Source organism: Canis lupus, chromosome 13, assembly GCF_003254725.2.
Source record: "Canis lupus dingo isolate Sandy chromosome 13, ASM325472v2, whole genome shotgun sequence".
In the NCBI taxonomy this organism is placed as follows: domain Eukaryota; kingdom Metazoa; phylum Chordata; class Mammalia; order Carnivora; family Canidae; genus Canis; species Canis lupus.
In genome coordinates, this window is record NC_064255.1 from 5,429,201 (window position 1) to 5,446,990 (window position 17,790).

Here is a 17,790-nt window from a genome sequence, read left to right on the forward strand (position 1 = left end):
AAGAGTGAGATATTTTATTTCCTCTTTTTGCAGTCCTTTTTGTTTGGTGTTTTCTAAAAGTGGACATTCACTCATCTGATATAATGGAAGGATAATTCGTTATAAGTACAATTTTGTTTTGTCTTTAAAGATTACATTTCTTTTTTTTTAAAGATTACATTTCTTTATAAGAATCAAAATGTGTCTAGAAATTAGATCAGTAATTCAGTTCAATTATTTGAAAAATGAAATTTGTCATTATGATTTTTGAATCTGTAACTTCTTTTTTCACTTTTTAAAATTTAGTAATTTTTAAGCTTTCTGTTTTTTTCTTTCACAATGAATTACTTCTCTGCTCAATTTTTTAAAAAGTTCAAGGACATTGGATAAATTGCAATTTTTAACATAATTTTTAACTCATTAGTTATATTTGAGACAGTTTTATAATTCCATTAATTTTGGAAGAAAAGTAAAAATGACTTAATTGAGAAAGTAAGTAAAATATGTTCTTAAGTTGTACTAAGTGGATGTGGTAAAAGACCTTGGATGCATCTCTCTATCTTAGGTGGATTTTACTACCAAAACAGTGTGGTTAATTTTATGTAATATTCATTGATGTATTTTTATAGTTTTCAACAGAATCTCAAGGGGGATCATGACCAGATTAGGTTCCGAGGTATAATAGGACTATAGAAAACTATGCATTCCGGGTTCTCCAAAAACAGAACCAGTAGAATAGGTAGATAAGGATTTGGCATGCATAATTATGGATGAAAATACCTGCTTTATGCAAGCTGGAGACCCATAATACATGTGCTGCTGAAGCGAGTACTTGAGACCCATGAAATGATGGTATAATTCAGTCCCACTCTGAGGGCCAGAGAGATAAGAGAAGTCCAGATCTAAAATGAGTCAGGAAAAGGGGAAAAATTCATCCTTCCTACTTTTGTTCTGTTGAGCCTTTCACTAGAATATATGATACTTACCCAAATTGAGGAGAGCAGTCTACTGAGTCCACTGATTCAAATGCTGATATCATCCAGAAATACCCTCACAGACATATTTAGAAATAACATTTAATGTGAGCACCTCTTGGGCCAGTTAAATTAACTGACACAAAAAGGGAAATAAAACAAACTGATATTTGATATAGGTGATCCTTGCTTAATGTTTAGACAAAATTAACTATAAGGCTCTTCAAGGAAAATACTAGAAATTGATGATTTCTATGATCATCAATTGATATCTGTTCTATGAATTTGGAAATTTTAATAACCTTCCAAGTTTACATATTTTCATTGCTCAAGTAATTTTCAGAGAAAATCTATTTGTTCTTAATGCAATAAACTCCCACATCACAACTATTAGGTATTACTTCTACTCTTTGTAATGCCAGGAATGTCTTTTTTGAATACTGTTTCCTTTTTTCTTATACTATATAGGTTTGTAATGTTCTGTTTACATTTCTAGAATATTTCTGTGATTACGTGAACCATTGCTTTCTTTGGAGGGTAGACTAATCATGAAAATCATGTAGTTATGTTTTTACTTTTTAGTTCAATCCAAAATGTATTTATTATGTCAGCCAATTGTGGACAAGGATTTAAAATAAACATTATCCTGACCTAAATAAACAGATGATCCAACTAACTATACCAACTCATATATACCAACAAATTATACAATTTACCAATTAATTATAAGACATAGAAGACTGTCAGGCCTAAGCATGATATTATTGGAATAGATTGGAGAGAAAATTACCTGTCTGAGTATTGGGGAAAAGCTTCAAAGGGAAGTTGGACTTTAAAGATTGAGTAGAATTTTCAAAGGCAATGAAGTGGAGACAGAGGGAAGATAATGGCATTCTTGGCAGAGCGATAAGCATAAACAAAATCTTGAAGTCAGGAAAGTACAGGATATACTTAGAGAATCTCAGGTGGTCTGTTGTACCCACATAAAAAGTTGTGTAATGGGAGACGTGAAGTGATAGGACTTGAAGATTGAAGTAGTTTAGAACTTAATTTCTATGCCATTTTAAGGCGTATATACTTGTTTTGGGAATGTGAAACCAAGGAAGGATTTTAAGCAAAGTACCTACATGATCAAAAGCATAATTTGTAATTGTCTTGCTTGTAGACAGAGTGGAGAATGGATTGGATCAGGAAAGGGTTAGGGTTGAAGGAAGAGAGACAATAGATTATTTCAGTAGACCAGGTTAGCCTAATTGAAGGTAGTGGCAGGAGAAAAGGAAAAGTAGATAAATCTGAGTTATTTAGGCATTAGAACTTGCAAGGTTGATAATTAAATGTAGAAAATAAGGAAAATGAAGGAGTTAAATTAGGAGATTTTTAAAATTTGGCTTATTCAGTAAATATTTAAATCTTTAGTTAAGACTGGGATTACACGCAGAAGAATAGCTGAAATATTATATTAAGTTTCAAAGAAGGGTTAAAGAATTATATTTGAAACTAGAGGGTCTTTTAGAAATCATGGAATCATCAGTTCTGAAGAGGTACTTGAAGGACTCTAGTATTGTAGTTAAGGACGACACCAAATGCATAGAAACTAGTCTTCCAACTCCCTCTTAAGCCAGAGACATTCTGATTTTATTGGATTCCTAATGATTGGTTTTACATAAAAATCTGATCAAAAAGAAAGTTTGAAAACTACTACTCCAGCCCCCTCATTTCATAATGCCACACCAGACATCCAAATACACAGATGTCTCCCTCAAACCTCAAAATTAACATGTGTTTTTCTGAAGTGTCTACACGACTTTCAGGCCACCATGTGGAGAACCCAGGAAGCAGCTAGAAATGTGCTGTGAAACCCAAAGAAAAATGAAAGCTAAACAAAGTGACAGTTTATACTATAAAAGCAAATAATAAAATCCAGAAAGAATGTGTTGGAATATAAAGAAGTTGGAAGATTCCATCTCGGGAAACCACTGCCTCTATGGAATAAAGAGAAAGAGAATCCAGTGAATGAAATGGGTAAAGAAGCAGTTAGATAGGTGAGAAACCAGGCCAGTTGTGTAAATGCTAAGAGCCTAAATTTTGAATTAAGGAAGCCATGAGTTTGAAACCCAGTCCAGCTACTTACTATATGGCTGTCGGCAAGCACTTACAGCCTGTCTTTCTGTCTTTCTGTCTGTGGCAATACTAGAACCTACCTCAGAGAGTTGTTATGAGAAATAAAAGATATAAAGTAAATAAACCTGTAATGGAGTATTTGTCACCTAGTTAAGTGTTACATAAATACTATTTTTAATAGCCTGAGAGAATTATGTTTCAAAAACTAGGAGAGGTGAGAGTGTCAAAAAACAGAGGTTGAAAATCAATGTGTAACACCATCATAGATAAGAATAATATGATGAAGACCAAGAAGTTAAAGGATTTTTTTTTTAGGATTTCACAGGTAACACTCACAGGATAGCTTCCAGAGAATGATAGAGATTGAAAGTCCCATTACATACAGTGAGCTTAAAGCTTGAATGAGAAGTGAGGAAGTGGTGGCAAAATTAATAGACATGGCTAAGATGTTTTTCAACGAAAGGAAAGTCAGAGACATGCACGGGCTTGAGAGGAAGATGAGGTTAGTGAAGGGTTTATTTTTAGGATTAAGTGCGGTTCAGGAATGGAAGGCATGAGACAATAATGAAGGAAGGAAGGTCATGTGGGAAGTTAGGATTACAGGTAGAAGAGTTTGTTCCCTTGGGGCAAAAGAAAATGACAAGTGAAGATATAAGTATAGGTACTCTGTATTTAGAGGTATAAATATGACAGTTGAGAGAGTTCAAAGTTGGCTTCCCCCCTTTTTTTAAATGAAATATAATGTTCATCTGCCAAAGTTAAGTGTTTTGGCATGAAAGGTTTCAAGAAAACAGAAAAGTTTAAATTAGAGCTGTGGAAAGAAGAGGAGCCATCACAAATGGGTGAGGAGGTCAGTGTGCTGCTTTGGTGGCTTATGGTAGTCATGAGGCATGAAGTGTGGCACAGCCCACAGTAAGTAATAAACATGTACAACATATAATGAATGGAAAAATAGATAGGATCCAATGAACCTAATAAATAAAATTAATAACCAAATAATAATTCAAGTCAGCTTGTTCCTTACTAGATGTAGTTCTTAAGCCCTCTTAGTTATTTTTACTTATTTGTGATCAGAGAAGAAATAATACCTTATAAAATCTCCTGTGTATATTAGAAATTGCTCTTTAATTATTTTCTTCTTAAACTTTCTTGTTATTTTGTTATTTTTCTTCTCATCTTTCCTCCTCAAAAAGGGAAAGCAACGATATTGTATAACATTTCATAGATAGTGCTAGAGATGTTTGAATGATAATTGATAAGATTTTATTTTGAAATATGGTTTGTTTAAGTCTTGATTTGTTATGTTTTTGTTGTGTTTATTTTGGAATACCTAGAATATTTTAACCTTTAGCACTGCCATATTATAATGGACTTTGGGAGGAAAGAGCAAGCTTTCTAATAACAATTTTCATTTGCTTTGCTAACTATCTGCTTCTCTTTTTTGAATTTTATTTTTTAAAATTAAATAATACCTTTTCATTTCTTTCCTGAGTCTCATTTATATTCTTGTTTCTGCCATGCTTGCAGTCATTTTCTTACTCTACCTCGCTCCAGATACAGTCAGATCATTGAACATCATCACAGGGATGGCAGGTATATTTTTCTTACAATTGAGTCTGTTCATAGAATTGCATGTGCCTGTCTAATGATATGATATAATTCAATTCTATTTCTGCTTTATATATATATATATTTACATGATTATTAATGAAATCTAGAAATATTATCCTTACTAATAAAATAATAGAAAATAAAAAGCATATGTAAACACTTTAATTGTAGTAAGATGTCAAAAATATAGCTTCCCTTTAATGAGCTAGTATCATCTCTTTGATGATTCTAAAAATTCAGTTCACCAGGAATTACAGTTAGCCTTTGACTACTTAGAAGGTTCGAATAACAGTATTTTTAAAAATTAATTGCATTTGACTAACGACCTTCATAATAATATATTTAGACAGCACTGGTTTTTCATACCTTAACAATCCACTTCCCCACCCCCACCCCCACCCCACAGTTGAGGAATCAGTTTTAGAATGCTTAGGTTGAACTGATCAGTTTGTAGTTTACCTTGTCGAAGATGGCTGTGATCTACTCATTGGTCATAGATAATCCTGGATCCATGGAGCATATTGGGTCTATGGGAAAATCCTTGTTCCTTTCAACTTTACCACCATTCTCCTTATATTGAAGGGAAATATCAATTACTTGACGCTTAACAGAAAGGAGGATAAACTAACTAGAAAGAGAAGGGAAAGAAGGTCTCTAAGGGCTTACAGTTTCTCAAGGTTTTATGTAGCTTTAGGGTTCTGAGCCAGTTTGTGACATTTTGAGGCTCTATAGGCAGAGAAAAGAAAGGCAGTGATAATGTGGTGGTGAGTTCAGTTAGTATAAAGAATTATATGCTGTACTCAGTTGTTTCAAAGTGATTTGGGTTATGTGTGACCACTTTTATACTATTTAATTCATTAAGAGTTATTAATAACAGTTTCAAAAATAATTGAAATTAATGAGTGAATTCCTAAGGATTGAATTCATGTAGATAAATGTAAAAGGGAATATAAGAGATAATATCAACAATAGATTCCTCATGATTCAAGTTTTGTGATGTCTTTCAGTAAATGTAATTGAAATTTAGTGTTTTCTGGTTTATTATATGTTAGTGATTATTGCTGTATTTTATTGTCTTTTGCATTTTCTCACTCTCTTTGTTATTTTGCTTTAATACTAAAATATTCTTTTTTAGTTTTACTTTTGCTGTATATTACATTCTGACTATTTTGGCTTTTCAGGGACTACACGTTTACCTTACAAAAACATGATTCCCTATGATTGACCAAGACCTTTCTTAAAGTGGGTGATGTGAATGAGACATCACTGATTCTAGGCTTATTCTGATTACTCTGGTATCTTCATTTAAATTTAAGTTAAAATCTTGCACCACATTTGGGTGTTTTTTTTTTTTTTATATTCTACTTATCTAAGTCATCGAAAAGTCAATTGCTTCATATTGTTTATTTTTTCAACAAGCCAACATGTGTAGAATCAGTTCTTAATCAGCTCTAGGTTGGCTGTCAATTTCCTGTACCTATTCCAATTCTGAACCCTAGCCTAGCTAGCCTATTTTTTAGGATACATTTCTGAATTGCCTCTTATGCCATGATTTGTTTTGTGGTCAGGAAACACAATTATCATTAATGTTTGTATTAAAGTAAAACATAGTTAATAAAATCAGTGTTAGGGGGCACCTGGGTGGCTTAGTGGTTGAACATCTGCCTTTGGCTCAGGTTATGATCCTGGCACAATGGTCCCGGGGTCCTGGGATCGAGTCCTGCATCGGGCTCCCTACCGGGTACCTGCTTCTCCCTCTGCCTATGTCTCTGCCTCTCTCTCTCTCTGTCTCTCATGAATAAATAGATGAAACCTTTGAAAAAATGTTTTTAAAAAAGATCAGTTTTAGAAAACAAGTAATCAAATATCTTACTGTAAGATTTGCCATCACTTAGATGATTCCAGTGTGAGACTAATATACACCTGCTCCTAGACCAATTGGGTGGATTTTGTAAGAATGAAATTTTTAGTTGCTTTTAAAAATACTATATCTCATCATTATCAGTTTGGTGCATAAAAAAGAATGTGTGCACACTTCAAAGTATAATAATAAAATGAAATCCATGAATCTACTACCCAAACTGAGAATGAGAATATATGGTTTACTTATTACATCTATCTGTAGGATCTTTGCCTATCAAATACATATGTCTCTTTCATAGAAGTAGTAAACCATATACTGATTTTCAGTTTAACATCTTCTTTTGTTTTTCTTTTTTTAAAGCGACTTTGGTCATTTGTTTTCACTCTGCTAACTTAAGTTACTCAATCTTTCTAACCCTCACCTTAATCTACTATGAGATTCTGGGATTATCGAGGGTACAATCATATATCCACTCTCCAGTGTTTATCACGATAATATTCTAGGCTTCTTGTCTTTAATGTAACCCCTGTACCTTTGTATAAAATGCAGCTGAGCACAATCCTTCCATGTTGAGGTTATCTGGTGACCTCTTGGTTATTCCATTTTATTCACTGAAGATTTTAGCTTTAGTCTAACTTTTAATAATCCTTGCCATCAACCAGAGTGATGTTAGCATTCACCTGAATGATCTATTCAGCACCCACTCATTTCCCTGGCTGTCTCAGATTGGAGATAGTGAACTTTATTCCCAATTCTACTTTAGTCAGTCACTGCTGTGGCCATATCTGAATCTTATCTTCATTTGAAATTATTACACCTCTAAAATATGAATTCAAATACTTTACTCTTGGACCAGAACTATACTTGGTTCTTTCTTATTTTTTTCACTGAGTTACTTTTACTTCACTAGTTCTCTTATCTCCCACAAGAACTCCATTCTCTTGACCCCTTTTCCTTTCCATACTAGTCTCCACTGTACTTACTTACATATCCAAAGGTTGAGTCCATTCTTAGAAATATCCTCAATTCCCTTGCTACATTGTAGTTCTTCTTTTAACTTTTTGATACAGTTCAAATCTGGATCAATCTCTTTCTCTTGCAGAATGGTTCTAAATTAAATTTTCCAAATTCTCCCTAACTCACCTTCTTGAGTCAAAGTAACTGAATACTTAAAAAGTGATCTCTTTATTGAGAGTTGTGAGAAAAAAAACGGGGGAGGGGGGGAGGAAGGAAGGAGGGAAAGGAAGAAGGAAAGAGAAAAAGAAGAAAGAAAAGAAAATGGCACCAACTCTCCAATTTCGCAGCCCAGATTTCAAGGTGGCATTTACTGTCATAGTCTGGAAATTCCCCTTCGGGGGATAAATATGTGTTATTAGTTCCAAGTGGGCTGTAGTGTAGTTAGCTATATGAAATCTGCAGTTTTCTTTTTTTTTTTAAGATTGATTTTATTTATTATTTATTTATTTATTTATTTATTTATTTATTTATTCATGAGAGACACACAGAGAGGTAGAGACGTAAGCAGAGGAAGAAGCAAGCTCCCTGTGGGGAACCCGGTGAGGAATTTGGTCCCAGGACCCTGGGATCATGCCCTGAGCTGAAGGAAGGCACTCAATCACTGAGCCACCAGGTGCCCCCAAATCTGCAGTTTTCTGAATGGAATGAATGTGGTAAATTAAACATGACACCCCCAGTCTGTGAAGCATCAGAACCACCAGTCTCCCTACCCCAGTGTTGTAAAATAAAAAATTATGAGTGCTACCTCTTTGGAACAGATGAATAGAGGCTTAAATAATGTTTGTTAAACTCTTTATATTACTTCAGGAGACAAATATTAACTGATATTAGGAATCAAAACTCTTTTTCAGGAGATCCCTGGGTGGCTCAGTGGTTTAAATGCGCCTGCCTTCAGCACAGGGCATGATCCTGGAGTCCCGGGATCACGTCCCACATCAGGCTCCCTGCATGGAGCCTGCTTCTTCCTCTGCCTGTGTCTCTGCTTCTCTCTCTCTCTCTCTCTCTCTCTCTCTCTCTGTGTGTGTGTGTCTCTCATGAGTAAATAAAATCTTAAAAAAAAAAAGAAAAAACCCCCTCTTCCTCTTTTGACCAGGTTATGCTAATTAGTATAAATCTATCTGCATCACTGTGTATTTTTAAACACAGTCAGCATTTAGCAAACATATTTAGCAGAGATATGTTACCTTTTATTGATATCTCTTTATTAAGATACAGCCTTTATTTTAATAAATATACCTTTTATATTTAAAAATTTACCCTATGCCTTACTTTTTTTTCCTAACATTTATCTCTACTTAAAGATATACGCAGCATATGAAGAAATCATTATTTGACAGCATGATGTTGGACTTTCATGTAAAGATAATCACGGGAAAGACAGCTAGGCTATATCTTAAAAGAGGAATTGGAATTATTTAGATCTGTAATAGAGGTAAGGTAGGATGTCAGTGGAATTCTAATTATGCTGAGTGAAGTAAGTCAGTTGGAGAAGGAAATGTATGAGCAAAGTCACTAAAATAAATTCCACGTTTTAGTGCTATTGGAGCATTATCCACAAGGCAGGGAATAGCAAGAAATAAATCTGGAATGATAGAGATGGTCCTAATTATGGATAATCTTCTATGTTCTGTTAAGGAATTTAGATCTAAGATTGTAAATGATAGAAGTACTTCAAAGAGTTTTAATTAGGAGATGGCTATAATATATTTATTCATTCTAGAATAATTACCTTAGAGACTATGTAGATGGTTGATTTGAGAGAAAAGGCTATGGGAAAGAAGAGCATGCATAAAGAGATTTGTTGCCTTGGTCTTGGGCAGCAGGAAACTCTTTGCGGGCATGAATTAAGTAAGATAATGGATAGAGAGAAAGAAGACCCGAGATTTAATCAATTGAAATCAATAGTACATATAATAGTAAATAATGGGATTTGAATGTTGATGGGGAACAAAGAGTCAAGAAACACAATGAGCCTTACAGTTTGGGTAACTGAATGCATGTCGTACCTTAACAAAGGTGAAGAGGGTGTAGGGATATTCAGAGGGAAATTAGTTTAGGCCAGAGACAAGTTCAGTTCTGGAATTACCAAGAGAGTTAAGGGGAAACCTCTAGCAAGGAATAAAATAAATAATTTTAAAACTCAAAGAAATTTGAGCTATGCAGAGCAATTTGAGAGTAAACTTACTAATAATGGGAAGTAGCTACAAAAATGAAAGTGAAATCAATCAGAGAAACAACCCATGGCTTTTTCTCAGTTCTGGAAAACATGAACATTTAAGTGGTACCTAGAGGAAGAGTCAAAGAGAAGGAAGAGCTCTATTAATTCCAGCTTTAGAAGAAGCTAGGATAGCATTTGAAGTGGGAAGAATAGAATTTGAAGTGGGAAGATACAATGTCAACAGTAAAAATAATAACGGAAATGTCCATTAGATTTGGCAAGTGAGGAGCCATCAGTGACTTCATCTCCAGTGATTTCAGAAGGGTGGTGAGGGGGAACAAATGGCTTGCAGTGGCTTGAGGCACGGGAGCCTGGGAGCCAAGAAGACACATGTGCTATGAGTGTGATGGAGAAATAGTGGATAGGGGTATGCAATATCAAAGGAGATTTTTTTTCTTTAGAATATGAAATACACCATGAATGTGTAGGCTGCGGAAAGGATCCTTTAGGACAAGTTAGGTTGAAAATACAGAAAAAGGAGAGCATGATTGGTAGAAAGGTCATGGGGCAGGAGATTGCGCTAAACACACAGATGGAGTTTGTAGACAGAAAGAAGCTCTTGTTTCCTTTCGAGATAGGAAGAAAACAGACAACAGAGTTTAAACTAAGTAAGTGTTTGAAAAAAGTTGTTAAATTGAAGATAATTATCTTCGATAGCCTTAATTTTGTTGTTGCTGTAAATTAAGATTATGGTGATTGTTTTTGAGACAAATTCTTTAGGTGGGAGGCCCAAAGTTGAATGTAATGTTTGATTGGAAATGAAGTTTTGGAAAGTCTGGGTGGCTCAGTGGTTGCGTGTCTGCCTTAACCTCAGGCCGTGATCCTGGAGCCCTGTGATTGAGTCCCATGTCAGGCTCCCCACAGGGAGCCTGCTTCTCCCTCTGCCTGTGTCTCTGCCTCTCTATGTCTCTCATGAATAAATAAATAAACTCTTTATAAAAAAAAAAAAAAGGAAATGAGGAAGTTTAAAACTAGTCATTGGTTAAAAAGTGATGGCAACTGATGAAGTAAAAGTAAAAAGATTATTGGTGCTACCAGCACAGTAGAAGTTGGAAGACATGAATTTGCAGTGTGCCAACCTGAATGAACATTTTTTTTGCTTAAACTATACCCAGTTGCCTAGATGTAGAGAAATCAGATTATGACATTGAACTAATTTGAGGGTTCTGATGAATGTTTGAAAGATTGGGTTAGAAGAGAATCTGAGTGTTGATATGGGAGTTGGCCAGATGATCAATCATAGTAGTCTAGGATGGATAAGGAAGAAAGGCAAAAGGAGTGATAAATACTGTTAGGAATTGGTGGCATCAAGGAACAAAAAGTATCAAACGAAGATCAAGTAAAGAGGCAATGAGACTATGAGACACCTGACAGAATTAATTATTGTAATCAGAATGTGAGATATTGGAGTTTAATGTTTCTGAATTTAAAGTTTCATTGGATTCTAAGATCCATGGTAATTTTGGGGCTGTGGGTAATGTGGGAACAATGTGAGGATCATTGAAGTTTTGAAGATCTTGTAGTTCAAGATTACTGAACCGTTTTCTGCATGTGCACTAAAATCTCCTAGTATTACCACAGGAATTAGGCTAAAGAAGGTGACTGACAGCCAGTTCTGAAAATTATCAATGAATAAGTCATAAAGATTGCAAGTTGGATAGATACTAGCAACCTGAATTGTTAATGGATGTTGGAGCTAAGTTGAATGCTTCAAAAATTAGAGATGTTACATAATGGAAGGAGAGTAATGGGCAGAGTGTCTCTAGGAAGCCAACTTCTGGATCTGAGGACTATGAAGTATGAAAGAACAAGCAGCTTCTGCTAATGTGAGCTACGCTGAAAGCAGGGTTTGCAAGGTTAAGCTGAATATTATTTAAGGTTAGGATATGCAGAACCCATTCTGCAGAACAAAACCATTCCTCAATGATGCAGAGAAGTTTGTTAACAATAAGGATTTTTGAAAATAATAACTAAGAGAATCAGAGGAGATTAAAATGATATAGAAGAGAGTACAGGAAATGAAGAATTTAGAGAGATCAGGGGCAACTGAGCTTTGCCCCAGAATGACAGAGATAAGATGCTTGAGTAGAAGTGATTTACCTCAAATATCCTAAATTTATCAGACCTTGTTTTGATGCCAGAACTGGACTTGTTTTAGGGCTAGAATTGAGTAAGATTCTGGGAAGAGTCTGAGCTGGGTCTACGGTAGTGCTGAGGTTTGCCATGGAGTTTGAAGAGAGCCAGTGAGTGGTCTTAACTCAGGGGATTAGGGGCCTTCATTAAGCCCCCAATTAGAAAAAGGATCCTAACAAAGTTAGCGGAGTCACGGGAGGAGGAGATTCCTGTACAGAGCATAAACTGTTTGCTTAGAGATAGATGCCTTATCCAGGAGGTTGTACTGAGAGCCCTTAGGAAATGTGATCCAGCCCAAGTAACTCATACTTTCTGAGGTACCTTCCTTTTTGTCTTAACTTCTTTGCATTGTTACCAATCTTCTCTCTTACAAGTATTTTCTTTTCCATCACAACTCACCTTCTGTTTATGTAGCTGACTGTAACCTCACTTAATGTCTTTGGACTTTTTCTTCCTTAATTATTTCTTGTTTCTCTTGCATTTCAATCTCTCTTATTTTCATGATTTTGCTTCTTCTTGAATTACTGATGAAGTCTAAGTAATATCCTCTTTCTATCCTGCCACACCTTCAAACTACTTTAAGAATGATTCATTTCTCTCTTTCTTAAGTCATGTTTCTTGAGTATGTATTTTTACATAGGCTTCCAACACTCCATCACCTCCGAAGTTTCAACCCTTGACAGTGTGACCTCTGCCTCCAGCACTTTTTAAAATTATTTTCCTCCATGGTTATTATTTGCCAAGGCTTTTATACATATTTATCTGTGTTGCCTCTTTGCACCTGCCATTATTAATCACTGCTTTTTTTTTTAGTTTCTCTAATGCATTACTATCCTGGTTCTCATTCTACCTTTTGACTGTTCTCTGTCTGCTTCTCTTCTTTCCTATTTCTCATGTCCTTAACTTTTTGACTATGGGTTGACCCATATCTTATCATCTCTGTGGTTCTGACTAAAACCTCCAATAGCTGGTATAGTTCTTGGCCCATAATATGAATGCAGTAAATAGTATTGAAATAATGAATGGGGGATCCCTGGGTGGCTCAGCGGTTTGGCGCCTGCCTTTGGCTCAGGGCACGATCCTGGAGTCCCTGGATCAAGTCCCACGTCGGGCTCCTGGCATGGAGTCTGCTTTTCCCTCCTCCTGTGTCTCTGCCTCTCTCTCTCTCTCTCTCTCTCTCTATGTCTATCATAAGTAAATAAATTTAAAAAAAAGAAATAATGAATGAGCCAATCAATCAATACTGAAACATTAACACTATGCAGTGACTTCTCAAACCATTTCTCCAGTACAGCTCCTTCCTTTGAAGGCCAGATTTCTTTACCTGATTGATATCAGTACAGAATATTCTTCTACTCCTCAGTTATTTAAGTTCAAAACTGCAGTTACTATCACTCCTCCCTAGAATCCTCTTATTTCTGTTAATAGATCATCATTTCATTTTGGAGGCTTGGAATTTCAGGGTTTTTTCTTTGGTTTATTTTTACATTTAACTCATATGGTGATGTCAAACATGTTTGAGAGAAAAAAAGTCTCTGCTCTCAAAGAATTTATAGTTCAGTAAAGTTTAAACAGTAAAGTTAATGACAAAGATTGGATTGTATGACTTTTCTGACTCCTTTTAACCCTGACATTCTGTTTGTATAATTCTGTATATTGTGTATGTTCTGTGTACTGTATATTGCATATTTTGTACATTGTGGTTTATAATGTTTTCCATACTTTTGTCTCTATCTTCACCCTTGTTATTATAAGTTAGCCTTTTCCTATTCCAATTTATTCTATATACTCCTGCTGAATTCAGCTTCTTAATTCATTATTTAAAAACTACCTTTATTCAGAAAATTTAGGTCACTCTCATTAAAAATTAAACCCTATTTAAACTTCTTAGCTAGACACTTAAGATCGCTATAAACTGAGCCCATAAAAATTCTCTAATATTTTACCATATTTTGCTTTCTTTATTTCTATCATTTCCATTTGACTCTCCCCCACAACCTGATTTATAGAGCATAGCAAAAATTCTGTATGCAAAGTGACCTGGACCTGCTGCTTCAAAATGTGACTATGTGACTCCTCCTTACTAATATTTTGATAAGTCAGTCCAGAAAGTGTAAAAAATCTTACTGTAAGATGAATAGAAAAGTCCCTAATGCACTTTAAATGAATGGCCTAATTTCTGGATCTTCAATATAAGATCTTTAAGATAATTAACATAGGTAGAATTAAGTCCCTAGGTCACAGGCTGCTGGAGAATTTGACATAAGACAACAAGAGGCCTTGTGCACTGCCACTGTGATACCATCATGTTTCTGGAGAATGATATTCCCATTATCTGATTCTAGGCATACCATAGGAGTATCAGTGGGGTCAGAGGCTAACCTAGCTGCTTACTGGTCTAGAACAGAGGTCACCCACTGTGCTAATCTGACAGGATCCCACAGTAGCCCAGATTAAGTCCTTATGAATCTGTACCCAGGATCCAAACAGCGGACAGATGCTGTTTTGTGTCCTCCAAGTGCTGCCCTAGAGTCTCCTCCATCATACCCACTATCCACCTCAGCAGGAGACTCCAGGGCACATTGTGTCCCTTCTCTGCCACATGTCCCCCCATGGCTCTTTTTTGTGGTTTCTATCTGCTGAAATGTCTCAGTCTTTCCATGCATGTCATCATCTTTTCTAATATAGTCTTTAATATAACAATTATCTTATTTGAAATTCTCTGACAATTCCAACATCTGTGTCTTCTCGGAGTTTGACTCTGTTGATTGCTTTGTCTGTTGACGGTGGGCCCCATTTTTCTTGCTTTTTTGGTGTTTCTCATCATTTTTCCTTGATTATTAGACAACATATAGTGACTGAGGCAGTTAGTATTTATATCTGAAAATACGTATAACTCTTGCTCTGTGTGTGTGTGTGTGTGTGTGTGTGTGTGTTTGTTGAGGGAATTGATCCTCTGACTACTACCTCTGACTGTGTGATTTGTAGTGACATGAAGTGGCAGCTAAGGGCAGCTGGCAGCAGTGTGTATGAGATAACTGTCCTATATCCATTCCACTCTCCTTGTAAACCTAGCAAAACAAAGGAAGGTTAGTAAATTATCCAGAGTTGATCACTGAAACTGTTGAACATAGCATTGTAGTGTGAGGACCAAGGCTCATCACATTTATACATATATTACAGTAATATATATTACAGTATACATATATTAACATATATTATACATGTATTACAGTAACATTACATCACATTTATACATATATTACAATAAATAATTTGGTTCTTTAGGCATACATCTTTAAAGTGTTTGTTATTTTATGGAAAATTTGAGGACCTGGGAAGGGAAAGCATGGGAGGGGGGCCATACCCTGGTGGAATAACATTAATTTCTTACAATTGACAAAATATTGTTAAACTTAAACATCCACTGAAAATGAAAATTACCTATTTAGTAAAGTAAGAATTTTATAGATTGTAGATGGTAATTATATTACTGCAGGATTTAAAAATATATATATTTAAAGATATATTAATTTGCTGCTTGTTTATTGCTACTGAGTACTTATTTGTGATTTTGTTATTTTTTGAAGTAAAAATTAAAATTAAATAACAATGAAAATTTATAATTTGTAATTTTCATTTATAAATATTTAATAAAATACTCAAAATATTGTTGAGTGTCAAAATATCCTCAAGACACTTATATCTTATATATTTCTCGTGTGCATATTTAATAATACAATATATCTTTATTTTTCAGTATTGTATCTGTCCCTAATTTCCTTCAGGAAATTGAGATATTTAATCTTTTCTTCTGTTATCTCCTATAAGAATTATTTCTCAGAAAACACTTCTCTAGATATGAGATCACTTTACTTCTCTTTTTATTGATAAAATAGGCTTGTGGGTATAGTAATATGTTTTTCTACAGTAGAAATGTCTTGCTTTCTCACCTCACTATATGTATTATTGCTGTTTTACATCTTAGATCGTTAACTTGGCTGACACTAGATTTTGCTATTATTTTTGAATAAACTCACTTACTTTTAACTAACATACAGAATGTACACTTAAAAGAGCAGACATGTTCTGTAAGGAGATGTCCTTATGCCTAAGGATAAATTAATCCGTCTTCCATGAAAAGAATAGAATGTTCCTATTTGTTCACAGTATCTATTTATTTATTTATCATGATTTCCATGGTGAGTATTTTGTGTTTTGCAATTCTCTTTACCTTGGAAGCAATACTAAAATAATATAAACTATGGACACCTGGGTGGCTCAGCGGTTGAGCATCTGCCTTTGGCTCAGGTGGTGATCCCGGGGTCCTGGGATCAAGTCCCGCATTGGGCTCCCCATGGGTAACCTGCTTCTCCCTCTGCCTCTGTCTCTGCTTCTCTGTGTCTCTCATAAATACATAAATAAAATCTTAAAAATAAAATAAAAAATAATATAAATTAGAGCTTTTAAAAAGTTAAACTTGTACATTGTAATTTATGAACAAGAAAATTATAGAATTCAGTCATATAATTTAAATTATTTGTTATATAAATATGTATATATTTTATTAATTACCCTAAAATGCCTAATTTTAAATTTTTATCATGTATTTATTTCTTCAATTATGGCAGTTAATTCATAGAAAATCTCTAGACAATCAGTATATTTTATCAAAAGTATAATGCTTCTGCTGTTAATCAGCTTACTGTATGTATTACACAATATGGATACAAGGGAGACATTTCTTGCCTAGAGATGTACTTATTGTCCTTCAGAGATACATTGAAAAAATTTTTTTTAATTTAAGCTTTCAGCATTAGTGAAATAATTTCTTTATGAAGAGGAAAAAAGAGAATAATTCTTAAATAGCTTCACTTTTTACAAGTTTATTTTTAAAGAAAACCTGTTACATTTATTTATGACACCTTAACAATCTAAATATGAAATAAGCCTGTCTAATTTATCATAGACAGCAAGTTTTGAGCCACATTCTAGGACAATTCACTGATATCTGAATATTGCTTTGAAATTTTGCATCGTACTGGTGGTTGTCTTTCTTTCTTTCTCTCTTTCTCTCTCTTTCTTTCTTTCTTTCTTTCTTTCTTTCTTTCTTTCTTTCTTTCTTTCTTTCTTCTTTCTTTCTTTCTCTTTCTTTCTTTCTTCTTTCTTTCTTTCTTCTTCTTCTCTTTCTTCTTCTTCTTTCTTTCTTTCTTTCTTTCTTCTTTCTTCTTCTTTCTTTCTTTTCTTTTCTTTCTTCTTTCTTTCTTTTAGCATTCTTAGTGTTCTTTTATCGTACCTACAGAGATGCTACATTGAGCTTTTGTTGTTATGGAGTTGAATCATTGCAATGATCGAAATATAAGTGGTTATAGAAAAGAATGCCCACCACCCTATTCTTCCCTGTTACATTGCACAACTCCCTTATGCATGTAACTGAGAGTGAAACTGAATAGTAATGAAATAAGTAGAAAGCTGTGCCAGATATTTGGAAATTTAAAAAATCTATTAAAAATTTAAAAATTTAAAAAATCTAAAAAATCACAACTATAGTGAAGGGGAAAATGACTCAAAATGGACAACTTCCCTAGATGATTATAAAATGATTTTTTTTTCCATAGAAATCCTCAGTTCAAATTCTCTCTGTGCTATCATAGGCTTTTAAAAGCTGAGTTGTGACAATACTGGCTCTTATTACAGTATTATCAGTGAAGGTGAATTAGCTCTGTTTGTGGAAGGGCTATTAAACAGGATCCTCTGCAAGAGCTTGCAGCTTGGAATAGCGGCCCCTAAGTAATACAGAGCAGTAATTGATATTTATCCAGGTAAATGATACATGCAAAAATCTGAACTATTTTACACATATGCTACACATA

The 17,790-nt window shown here is 34.5% G+C and overlaps 1 protein-coding gene, 1 long non-coding RNA gene and 1 pseudogene across 50 annotated transcripts in view; 1 reads left to right on the top strand and 2 right to left on the bottom strand.

Moving 5' to 3' along the window:
- LOC112661995 (uncharacterized) overlaps positions 1–886 on the bottom strand; it is a 94,050-nt gene extending 93,164 nt beyond the window's left edge. Inside the window, exon 1 of the long non-coding RNA XR_003138144.2 lies at positions 760–886. This is a non-coding gene — a long non-coding RNA (uncharacterized LOC112661995). The remainder of the gene's footprint in view (positions 1–759) is intronic.
- The window catches only part of RIMS2 (regulating synaptic membrane exocytosis 2), a 580,920-nt gene that overhangs the window by 354,376 nt on the left and 208,754 nt on the right, over positions 1–17,790 (top strand). For 24 of the 49 annotated variants that reach the window (XM_049093308.1, XM_049093313.1, XM_049093310.1 and 21 more), the window contains one exon: positions 4,602–4,667. The exons of the other annotated variants lie outside the window; for them this stretch is intronic. In XM_049093308.1, coding sequence (XP_048949265.1) covers positions 4,602–4,667 — 66 coding nt within the window. The remainder of the gene's footprint in view (positions 1–4,601; positions 4,668–17,790) is intronic. 49 annotated transcript variants of the gene reach the window in all.
- LOC118354496 (ragulator complex protein LAMTOR5-like) lies at positions 14,143–14,520 on the bottom strand (annotated as a pseudogene).